The sequence below is a fragment of the Tasmannia lanceolata genome, unplaced genomic scaffold (assembly GCF_043159265.1).
Source record: "Tasmannia lanceolata isolate RefF3 unplaced genomic scaffold, GAP_Taslan_0.1 ptg000011l, whole genome shotgun sequence".
Lineage (NCBI taxonomy): Eukaryota > Viridiplantae > Streptophyta > Magnoliopsida > Canellales > Winteraceae > Tasmannia > Tasmannia lanceolata.
The window spans coordinates 17,206,874-17,219,525 of NW_027518688.1; the positions used below are offsets into that span (position 1 = coordinate 17,206,874).

Sequence of the window (12,652 nt, forward strand, 5' to 3'; positions counted from 1 at the left end):
TACTATTTCTACATTCTGTTGTACTTGTCAAGGTGGATTGCTTATGCCGATCTCTATTAGGCAAATGTATGACACCGATGGTCTTCTATTACTACTGGAGTGGGTCATTTATATATTTGATCCAGGTGGACTAGAACTTGAGGCGAGTTCATTTCAACAAGGAGAGAATGATGCGTATTGTAGGCCCAATAAGTGGCATATTTGCCCATTAGAATTTAAGGATTTTTATTTCCATGTTTTAGTCTTTAGGGATTTTATTTTTCATGTTATTTTATTTTCATGTTATTTAATTGCCTATATATAGGCCTCTTGTATTAAAGGTTTTTAGAGATTTTGATGATGAATGAATGAATTGAGAACAGAGATTCTCCCCTATCCCTCTTCTTCTTCCCTTTATTCTCCTCTTCATTCTTAGTGGATTCTAGGGTTCTTCTTCTCTTAATCTTCTATTTCTCTCCTCTAATTTCTTCTCTCTTCTTTCCTAGTGGATTCTAGGGTTGGTCTCTCCTTCCCTCCTTCTATTCTTCTTCTCTTCCCCTTATTCTTCTCTTTTCAACTCTATCTTCTATTTCCCCCCATGGATCACATCAATATATGTGGAAACGTTTTCTGCGTGATACCTCAGATAAGTTATCTGAGCAAGAGCTCAAAAAATCATGTGGGCCCACATTGTTTGGATGATCCAAAGCATTCATTTGATAGGCCCTTACATAGATAGGGTGTGCCCAAAAAATCAGCTCCATAGGATCATCCTAACCCTTCGATTTTTGGAGGTTAAAAATGGACAGATTTGTGGAGGTTTATACTCATCCGCTTTAACCTCCACAAATCGAAGGGTTAGGATAATCCTGTGGAACAAATTTTTTGTGCACACTCTATTTATCTTTGGACTATCCAAATGAATGCTTTGGTTCATCTAAACAATGTGGGCCCATATGTTTTTTTGAGCTCTTGCTCAGATAACTTATCTGAGGTATCTCGCAAAAAAGTTTCCCCTATATATATATATATATATATATATATATATATATTATGGGGTGAGTGGGTTGGCTGGTCTACCCCTTCACCCCCAACTTAGGAAATCAATTTTGAGACATCCCCTTAATATGTTGGAGGCTATATATATATATATATATATATATACACACTCTAGTAAAAAATCCCGTGCGATGCACGGGCCGACAAAGAACTGTACGGACCACATCATCGGTTGATCCAAACCGTCCATGTGATGGAACACAACATCAATAGGTTGTGCCTGTAAGATCATTTCCATAGGCTGATCCTAGCCCTCTGATCTATAGAGGTTTCCATAATTAAAAAAGCATAAAGGAGGGGGGTAGGATTGAAATTATGTGGCTTTAATTGGTGCCTTTGTTAAAAAGCATAAAGGAGGGGGTAGGATTGAAAATATGCGGGTTGAATGGGTGCCTTTGTTAAAAAGCATAAAGGAGGGGGTAGGATTGAAAATATGTGGGTTGAATGGGTGCCTTTGTTAAAAAAAGTCAAAAAAAGTGAGGTGTAATTCTCATAGAATTTTGGGAGAAATTCAAATAATTCTCTCATTTTCTCTTCTGCTATATATATATATATATATATATATATATATATATCTGTGTGTGTGTGGGCATGGGGCCACACCATTCGATGATTCAAACCATTCATTTTTTGGGCCCCAACTTAAATAGGTCGTGCCCCTAAAATCATCTCCATTCGATGATCGTAACACTCCGATCTGTAGAAGTTTCCATAACGTGCCATCCCTCTACAGATCAGAGGCTTAGGATAATCGAATGGAGATATTTTTGGGGCAGATCCTATTTAAGTTGGGGCCCAAGAATCGAATGGTTTGGATCATCGAATAATGTGGACCTCACTGTGGTTTTTTGAAAAAAAAAATACCTGCACGATGTGCGGATACCATACAAACTCTCTCTCTCTTTCTCACTTTATGTATATAAAGATGTCTTAAATCTTAATACGTAGGTCGACTTACGACATGTATGTGTGACAACTATGTTTTATGCAAGAACTTTTTAGAAAGTGGTGTCTTTGTTACATAAGTTGCCAACAACCTCTTATTGTGATAAATCAATCTGTGTTTGAGAAGTTTTGTTCATATTAAAAATTAAATGTTTAGCTAAATACATCAATTAAGCTTAAGTAACAACAAAGGATATCCGTTGATTATGATAGCATATATTAATCACTTGATTTTTTTGATTTAAGAGGTACAATATTCCTGCAATGCACTTTCAGTTAATTTTGTTTCCTTGTTATGATAAGAGGCTAAAGCACTTGAAATTCGGCAGCTTTTTGACCTAAAAGAATCTAAAGAGGCTCTCTATGATGCACTTGATGCTTGGGTTGCATGGGAGCAGAACTTCCCTATATCTTCATTGAAGAAAGCAATGTGTACTTTAGAAAAGGAGCAACAATGGCATAGAGTTATTCAGGTATGAGATAATTTCTCAATTTCTCTGTGCTTATTCTAAATTTATATTGATTTAAGAGCCATGTTTGATTTATATGTATTGGTACAGACACCATAAAAGTAATAGTTCCTATAAAAGTGACGAAACTTGTGAATGTTCTTATATATCGATAGCATTGAACCGTCTTTGTTGAAATTTTGGATCAAACAAGAACAAAATTAATTCATATTTAGACAAGGAACACATTGTGTTGTGTAAATTGTCGGAATCTATGTTAAATATTGTATCTGTTTGAGTGCTTCGTGAGTGCACTGCTTGATGTTGTTAATTTGAGAATTGATGGGTCGTGCTTAGGAAATCCACAGCTGTCACGATAGTGTGGCATTGATAGAAATCATGGAGGTGGGTAAGATTGTTTTTGGTAGGTCTGGTAGTGGTGAAGGATTCCATTGAGGCAGAGAGATGCTTAGGCAGTGGCTTTGGAACTTGGGAGGGGAAAGAGAATTTATTTGGTATAAAAATTTCAGATAAATATGGGGTTGGTAGGTGGGGTGAAGTTTTAGTGGTTCAAGAGTGGGTGCATGGCGGCCTGTTTGTTTGGTCATTGAGAAGCTCAAAGATTTTATCCTATTTAGGGGGGAGAGAGAGAGAGAGAGAGAGAGAGAGAGAGTTGGGTTTTGGGAAGATGTTTGATTAGATGATGTTTTTGTGCGTTTCAACCGTCTCTCTCTCTCTCTCTCTCTCTCTCTCTAAATAGGCAAGGTTTTAAAATTCGACCGAAATCCTGGATTTCGGTCAACACCAGAACCGGAATTGCCAAAACCCGAAACGGTACTGGATTTCGGCCAAAATTTCGGACGTGACGTAATTTCAGTTTTTTTAATATTTCGTCCCAAATCTCGAGAAATTTAACCCAAAAAACGCAAATTTTTTAATTATATAGCATTTTCCTCGAAATTTTGACTGAAATTACCATAATTTTGGAAATTTCGGCTGGGATTTGGTATTAATTAATATATTATTTTTTAATTGTGTACCCAATTTCTTTTGAAATTTCGGCGGAACCGAAATTTAAAACCTTGTAAATAGATTGGTAGGTCATAAAAAGAAGAGCATTCTAGAGTTTTGCAATAGGTCTGGTGGGAAGGATAGTATGGAATTGGTCTCTAAAAGGCATCCCAAAAATGATGAGATTGTGTGTGTGTGTGTGTGTGTGTGTGTAATTGCATATTCCCCATTTGAGGGATACAATTTGGGTTTGGGACTTAAGGTTATGTTCTTAGTATAATCTTTTTCTTCATTTTTTTTATTAATGAATTAGAGGCATCTTCTAAGTGATACATGGCATGAGGTGCTTCCCCTAGAGTCAAAGTCTGTGCATAATTGCATATTCCCCATTTGAGGGATACAATTTGGGTTTGGGACTTAAGGTTATGTTCTTAGTATAATCTTTTTCTTCATTTTTTTATTAATGAATTAGAGGCATCTTCTAAGTGATACTGATGCAAATATTAGGCCTAAATAAGTGGCATATTTACCAATTAGTATTTTATTAGGGGTATTTTAGTCATTTGGTTATTTAGAGTTCTTATTTTAGTAGGCTTTTTTAAGAGTTCATGTTTAGTAGGTTTCTATCTTTTAGGTTGTTTATTTGTCTATATATAGGCCTCTTTACAGCTTATTTTGTAACTTTGATTGATATTGAATAAAGATGCTTCTCCCTCTAATTCTGGTTTTCTTCTTCCCTCTTATGATTTCTTCTCTTCTCTCCCTAAATTCGTCTATTCTTCTCTTCTTCTTCTACTTCTCCCTAAATTCGTCTCTTCTTCAGGTTATTTTCGTCTCTTCTTCCCCTATTCTTTTAATTCTATCCCCTTTCGTCTATTTCTCTCCCCTTTCATCAAATTTCCCTTCACGGTCCTACATCAGATACATGGCATGAGGTGCTTCCCCTAGAGTCAAGGCCTTTTGTTGAACGACAATTGTGAAAACTGAAAAGTATATATGGATACTATGTACTAAGAAAAATGGAATTTAGTCTTGCAAACATGAGTTCTCTTTGTAAGGAAACAAAGGATTCATGGAACCATCTTTTTCTCCCATATAACAAGGTATTCTCGTCTGTCTTCAAGAGCTTCGGTGGTTTATAGGCTTTTTTAGTATCAACCATGGATCTCCTTTAGGATAGTGATGTAATCCAGCCATCATCTTAGCCATTGGATTTAGTTTTTGGGAAAACTACTAGAGACCCCCTAGATAAAAACGTGTCTACAAGAATCCCCCAACATTTTCTAAATTACCAATAGTACATTATTAGCTTTTAAATTTTTTCTTTTATCCATTTTACCCTTAGTTGTAGATAACTTAAAAATTCGTATAGTCTCCCACTTCATCAATAACGGCAACATTAAATCCTCTCTCTCTCTCTCTCTCTCTCTTAAAGGCATCATCCCTCTTTATGCGATTTTATATGGTTTTATTTTTTCAAAAAAGACTATGTGTCGCACTGTAGGATGATCCAGACTGTCCATTTGATGGGCCACAACATAAAAGTACTTTACAAGCCTCACCATAGGATGATCCAAACCGGGTTGGGATTATCCTATGGAAATGAATTTTGGGCTGGCCTTCTCTAAATATGGGCCTTGCCAGAATCAGTAGAGTCCTCGAAATTGAGAACAAAGTGGCCATCAAAGCTTTCTCTAGCTTTATTGGTATCAATGATTTTAACAAAGTGGAAGTGGACACTGTCCTAACAAGGCAAAGTATTTTAATGTGGAGCCCTATGGATTTTAAGTAGATTCCTCAAATGTAATATCATGTGCTTTGATTGAAATTTAGTAACACCACCTTAGAAATTTGAGAACCGAATAGGGAGGGAATCGCTAAGGGTCCATTTCGATTCTAAAAAATGGACGAAAAGGGACAATAAAAGATCTTTAATTCCTGTCAAAGGCATTGGCCGACTGCTCGTTAACAAGGAAAGCAGAATTTTGATTTCTAGAAGTTTCCTTCTCGACCTTGTTTCGGCCAAAGTGGCACTAAAAAATAGCACTCCGGTTTTTCGCCTAAATCAAGAGGATTCAGGTAGGAATCTCTCTCTCTCTCTCTCTCTCTCTCTATATATATATATATATATATATATATATATATATATATATATATATATATATATAAGATGAAGTGGTTCTATTCGTTAATAGCAAGCCCTTGCATCGATGGAGAACTTTCCGGTGGAAAATGGCCACGGAGAAGTGCACTGGGGTGAAATCTCTCTCTCTCTCTCTCTTTACCAGCTACCACTCGCAACCTAAATAGCTTCTCTCTCCATTGGCAGCTTCTCTCTGGAGCAGACAATGAGAGCTCAGTGGAAACTCCGTGTTCCGAGTGCTTCTCATTGTTGGAATCACCATTTCTGGCATGCTTTGAGCGGGTTGCTTCTGTACCCAAAAATTCTTTCCCCTACCAGAGAACGAAAGGGGAAACTCGAAGGAATTGCCTTACAAATCAAAATCGACTTCCTGTGATGAAAATCAGATAGCGGTTTGATTTTGTGCGGTTTCCGAAATCAAATTGAATACGGGTATGGAAAAGTACGTTGTGTCTGGTGTCTTTTTATTTGTATCTGGGTTTCCGAGCCCAACAAAGAGCCATGACCTGAGTGTTGGAGAAGCACTGCTGCAAAACTGGCGCTTTCAGATGATCCTGCTCCAAGCCATCTTCCACATTGCATCTCCAACCCTCCAGTCAAGAACCACCAAACTTTATGCACTACTCTATATCACATTTGGAAAATGCTAGATTGAATAATACTTGCCTCTGGTTCGACAGCCATCAAATGGAAGAGAAGAACCTGCAAATCTACCTCCAGACACTTGTAGTTGGCAGTCCACGGTCTTAGTTTTCTGGATAGATTTCAGGTAGTCCACTGACAAGAAGCTGCAAATCGACCTCGACGCACCTGCAAATTGACCTCGTCTCTTTCTCTATCGCTTCACAAGGGAATCAGAGCATCGTTGGGTTCTTCTTCCCTGTTTTCTTCTTTTTCATGCTTCCATTGGATTGCTTTTCGAAGCATCAATGTGTTCTTCCTTTTTCGTACTTGCAAATGTTGGTGGATTCATTAGTTATCGAGGGGGCTGATAGGACCTTAAGTCCCTGTTTTTAGAGGACTATCTGGGACCCTATTTTTCTTTCTTGATTCTTTCTTTCCTTTTCTAATCTCTCATTCTCTCTCCATACAAATAAGAAAGAAAAAGAAAACGAAAAAAAATCCCTACAAGGCATTCAGCTGCAACTTGCTTACTTTCAAGGTACCTTTTTGGTGGAGATGATCCATAAAATGCGGTTAAGTCGACGAGTAATTGGCTGGGTACCCTCAAAGGTTAGTAGATTCCCTGGAGGAAACAGTTAATATTATTCCAGAGCAAGAAGTTCAATCCCGTCACATTTAGAGATGCAAGCTCAGAGGCTAGTTCTTGGCAATAGTTGTGGAAAACCAGTGCTTGCAGTTGAAGATTTGTTTTATTTGTTTATGACATCTCGACCACCCTATTGGTCGATGGGGCAGTGCAACACACTAATGAAATATGAAATAAATTATCTGGGTCATGTACAAAAAAAGGACAAAATTGCAATGCGATTAACTTCTGAGATCAATCAAACAAACTAGGAGTAAAAAATAATTTGAAAACTAGTAGATTTTAATCCCACAATGAAATTGAAGGATTTTTATGATTGTAATGAATTAAATCAGGTTCTCTCTATAGATTTTTATTTCATGAGATTGAAAGACACCAACACTTCTTCAGAACTGCTACTAGTCAAAGGTAGACCTATATAATTTTACAATTAATTAATTAATTTTTTTTTTTGGTTTTTGTAAAAAGCCCATCAACTCTTGATGAAGTCAGAATTCTTCTTTTAGAATGCGTAAATTCTAATCTAAATTGGCCTTAGCTCTAAAAATATCACATCATTTCAGCCCATGGGAACTTTGGCTAGTAAATTAAGTTAGTAATGATATCATTGTTGGAGGATTTTGGGAAGAGATGGTTCTTGGAGACATTGAGATATTTCCGCAACCATTGAAAAGCCTTAAAAAATACTCGTTTGTGCTGGAAAACGACCAAACTAGGTGAGATAAAATTAGTAAATGACGGGGCATCTATTTTTGTGTGGAAAGCAACACCCGAGCGGAAGCTAGAAGCATTTTTGAGGTCATTAGATATTGTAAGGCCTTTGGATTCTTGATTGTTTTGGTGGAATCTGACAAGAAGGTCTCAATCTAATGAGGGTCCTCCTTGGTCGATTAAATATTATTGGCAAGAGCTTCACTCTCTTATCCTTGATTTGAAGCCTAAAATGACACATCAGAGAGAGTTACCAGGTCGTGGATCACCTTGCTAACTATGCTTGTAAAGGGGCGGTCCAGTCCACGAGGCTCCCGCCATTGCGAGGTCTGGGGAGGGCTAGATGTACGCAGCCTGACCCCTGCTTTGCAGAGAGGCTGTTTCTGTGACTCGAACCCGTGACCACCAGGTCACAATGGAGCAACCTTACCGTTGCTAACTATGCTTTAAAGTATAAGAGTAATATTTTTTTATTGGGGAGATCTTCTTACATTGGCTAAAGGCACTGTGAGATGTGATTTATTGGGAATCCCTAACATTCGTAGTAGGTAAGATTTTTGTATTTTTTGGTTTTTTTTGTTTCATGAGATAAAGTGGTTTGTCTCCCTCCTGTACTTTTGTAACTACTTGGGCATTCCAAGTAATTGTAGCGGGTAGGTTTTTTTTTATATTTGCGTTGTAGATCTGGAGGTATGGTAATGGTGGTATGTCCCCTCTGTGTACTCTTTTATCATGTGTAAAATTTAAGCTACCGGCACGAGTTCCTATATATATGTTGCGTTAAAAAAATAGGATTTTGGCTTATGTGATTTTTGTGAGTGAACCATAATTTCTTCAGGCAATGGATAAGCATTAATTAAAAATTGATGTTAGCAATTTTCCTACTTTTTTCTTTAATTTATCTTATATTTTTTTATAGTTCATTATCCTTTTAGAGGATTTTGGCTTATATTTTGTTTGCTAGTCAAACATAATGTAATGTTCCTTTTTAGGAACATTGATCAAGTATTATAGATCGAATGGAAACACAAGGATTGGGTCGTGTGGGACCACTCAGTGAGCCAAAGATCAGACAAAGGTGCAAGGTTTGAGCCGTGTGGGGCCCCTTTTGTGTGTTTGGGGATCATCCGTGGGGCCGGATCGTGTGGAGGTGGTCCACTTGTGGGGCATATGGAGTGGGAGACCCTCTCTAGAATACGGGCCAAGGTGCCATCTAGTGTTAAAGAGGCTATGTCATGGGCCATGTTTTGAACTATTTATGCTTCCGTGCTGAAATGATAGGGGCACTCCTTTTTGTTGTCCATTGGGGGCAAAGGCCCCTCTTGTGGTTGCTTTCAAGAGGGCATTAAATTGGTAGAGACACTCCATATGTTTTGGGGAGGTGTAATTGGGGAGTTATAAGTGCCATGTTGTGAAGGGAGAAGAGATTATGCATGTTTTTATCTTTCCTTTGTAACCAAGAACACCCTACGACTAGTGAAGTCGTGTGTTAGCAAGAGGAATGAATAGTGCGTTCTACTTCCTCTAGCAATTGGTGCAGTGAGCACCTCATCTATTCACCCTTCCTCCTTGTGGCAGTGTGCACTTGGAGCATATCCTTTCCATCACCACTTTAAGTGGTTACCTCTTCCATCCCACCAAATTCCATGATGGAGCTAGCAAACTTCTCCATCTCAAGATCTAATGTTCTCCTTTTGTTGCTCTTCACTTTTGTAATTGACGAATTGGACCTCTCCAGTCATCATCTTAAGGAAGCTATAGCTGTATTTTCTTTGTAATGCCATGTTTGGTGGGTTGAATTAAAGGGAAATGCAAAATAGTCCTCTATATATTCACTTATTGAAAGTGCTTGCTGAAATGTTTGAGTGAATTGTCGTGCATTTTATGTGTTAACAAGCTTGGGAGAAAGGCCATAGAATCATAGTTTTTTGGGGTCAGTACACATAATTTCTGCAGGCAATGAATAAGTGTTAATTAAAAATTGATGTTAGCAATTTTCCTACTTTTTTTCTTTAATTTATCTTATGCCTACTTGATAGTTCATTATCCTTTTCTTCGAGGGAATCTTTTGGGTTGAATTAGAGAATAACTTAATTACTTTTAAGTAGGACATATGAATTCTTCCAATGTTGAAGAATTTGATCAAATGCCTGAAAAACTCTCCGAGTGGACCCTACCCTATTGAGACTTGTTCAGGGGTATCTCATTTTAATTCTTTTGAGAGAAACAAACTCTGTATTATGATCAACTAGGAGTACTTTGAAAACTTGATCTGCTATCAGGAAAACTTGATTGATGCCTTGGAACTTGAAAGATCATATTACCATTCAAAATAAAAATAAAAATTGAAAGATCATATTATCAAATAAGCTTTTGATTCCATAAACTTGATTGATTACTGCCGTGTTTCATATTGACTCTGTTGAATAACATGTATTAGGGATAGTTTAGTCATTACCTGTTAGAGAGAGGGTATGGTAGTCATTGTACTTGGTTGCCCTAGTTGGGCCTTATATATACATCATTTTACATGGGAGCTCCCTAGTGGAGAATCTCCAACCTTCACTCCTCTTCTTCTTCCTCTCTATCTCTAACCCTAGCTCATTCTAACATGGTATCAGAGCAAAGATCCTTTGGGAAGGGGTAGAAGGAAAGAAGAAGAGTATCTCCACGCCACTCTCTCTCTCTCTCTCTCTCTCATATCTCTCTTTGCCTTTACACGCAAGGTGTTGTTTCCTCTCTTTTTTTCCGAAGATTTCTCCTCAAATCTCCCTAATCTTTCTCTCTTGGTATTCTCTCTCTTTCTCGCTACTCTCTCTCATACATATCTCTTTTTTTCCATTTTCTTGTTTTTGGAGTTGTCGTAAATCACAAGAAAAAAATATATTCTAAAATCTCTCCCCCAAATCTCTCGAAAATATCTCTGTCCCTTCTTTTTGGTTCTTTACCCCAAAATCCCATTCTTCTCTAAGTCCATACCCTTATTGGGTTCTTTCTAGTTTCTTTCACCCATCTTTATGTTTTAAATCCTTTCTTTTTTTCATGTTTTGAGTCTCTTCCTCCACCCTCTCCATCCTAATCTTTGTCCTTTCTCCTCTAGATTCGTTGTCTTTTATGACTTTTTTGTTGTTCTTCAAGGTGCCCACCAAGTGTTCGGTGAAATGTCCGAAAGAGATTTGGTGCCTTGGACGTATTCTTTTCGTTTCAAGTTGAAGGCCTTTGGTTTCAAGTTGAGGGGGTGTGTGTCTAGTGTTGTCATCTCTTTATTTCCATTGTTTTGTATGTCGTGTTGATGTCATCTCTTCCTTTACATTGTTTAGTGTTGTCTTCTATGTCTTCTTATGTCTCGTATGTTGTTCTTCAAAGGTGCACACCAAGTGTTTGATAAAATGTCTAAGAGAGGTGGAGTGCCTTGTTTGTCTTCGTTCCTTTGTCTTCTTCTTCAAGGCGCACACCAAGTGTTCGATGGAATGTCCGAGAGAGGTGTAATGCCTTAATTGTCTTCGTTTCGTTGCAGACCTTCAACTTGAGGGGGAGTGTTCTCATGTAGTTCTTTGTGTCTTTTCTTTAGGGGGAGAATTCTTTTTTTTTCCCTTGATTTTGTCTTCTTAGTATCGTCTTCTTGTGGGAGTGTTGCCTTATCTCTTCGCGTTGTCTTGATATTGTCCTCTTTGCCTTGTCATGTCAGGGCTCATGTAGTCTCCCTTGAGGGGGAGTATTGTTCTTCGTCTCCTTCGTCGTGTGTCTTCTCTTTCATGTCTTATACTCTCTTTTCGGCTTTATGCCTTATCCTCTCTTTTCCGGGCGATGGTTTCCATTCCCATCGTTGGTCGGCTCTCTTACAGGCGATGATCTTTTCCTGTCGACCTCTCTTTTCCGGGTGATGGTGTCCCCATTGTTGGTCGGCTCTTTTTTAGGCGACGATGTTCATGCCGTCGACCTTGTCTCCAGACGATGGTGTCCCCATCGTTGGTTGGTTATCTTTTCCTTCATTTTCTTCCTATCTTTAGGCGACGATGTTCATGCCGTTGACCTTGTCACCAGACGATGATTTCCCCATCGTTGGTTGGTTATCCTCTTCCTTTCTTTTTCTTATCTTTTCAGGCGACGATGTTCATGCTGTCGACCTAATCTCTAGACGATGGTTTCCCCATCATTTGTTGGTTATCCTTGTTCTCTCTCTCTCTCTCTCTCTCTCTCTCTCTCTCTCTCTTCCCTTCTCTCCAGGCGACGGTGTTCCCGTCGACCTTGAATCCGATTTTTTCCCATTGGTTGTTATCATCTTCACTTGGCGTTGTGCTACTTCGCTGATGTTCGTTGTGCTCACCTTTAGTGTTCCCCCTTTTTTGCTCGATGGATCATTGCTATTCCTCGGTTGAGGTGCCTCAGTTCAATCTTTCATGGTTCCAGACTTATTGCCGGGTTCTCATTCAGGGGGAGACCCGACTGTGACTGCTCTCGTCGTTGTGCTACCTCAGGCCTCAGGGGGAGCTGCTCTTTTTGATGGCCGTAGATCTCGATGTTGTTCATGGTGGCCCTTGTCTTTTGTTTATGCTTTCATTATGTATGTACCACACCAGCTTGACGATGAGTGATATACCAAGCTGGATGTGTATGAGCTTATTGTACTTTTTTAGTTGTTGATGTAGTTCTTTATAGCAAGCTGGAGCTTCATAATATATGCACTCCAGCTTGAGGGGGAGTGTTGAATAACATGTATTAGGGATAGTTTAGTCATTATCTGTTAGAGAGAGGGTATTATAGTCCTTGTACTTGGTTGCCCTAGTTGGGCCTTATACATACATCATTTTACATGGGAGCTCCCTAGTGGAGAATCTCCAACCTTCACTCCTCTTCTTCTTCCTCTCTATCTCTAACCCTAGCTCATTCTAACAGACTCGGACTTGGACACAGTAAGTCCCAGTCAACTCTCACTTCCAATCTTTTAAACCTGATCAAAAGATTCTCTTATAGGAAAACAACTATTTTGACATTTTGATCTGATGAACTTGATCTCTCTGAACTTTCATTTTACCCCAGGCAGTCATGATTCATGAACTTTTTATTCAGGACTTTCTGTTTCCA

The 12,652-nt window shown here is 38.5% G+C and overlaps 1 protein-coding gene across 5 annotated transcripts in view; it reads left to right on the forward strand.

The window, feature by feature from the left end:
- LOC143886509 (pentatricopeptide repeat-containing protein At4g18975, chloroplastic-like) overlaps window positions 1-12,652 on the forward strand; it is a 45,824-nt gene that overhangs the window by 6,263 nt on the left and 26,909 nt on the right. For all 5 annotated transcript variants that reach the window (XM_077390510.1, XM_077390511.1, XM_077390508.1 and 2 more), the window contains exon 5: window positions 2,313-2,456. In XM_077390510.1, coding sequence (XP_077246625.1) covers window positions 2,313-2,456 — 144 coding nt within the window. The remainder of the gene's footprint in view (window positions 1-2,312; window positions 2,457-12,652) is intronic.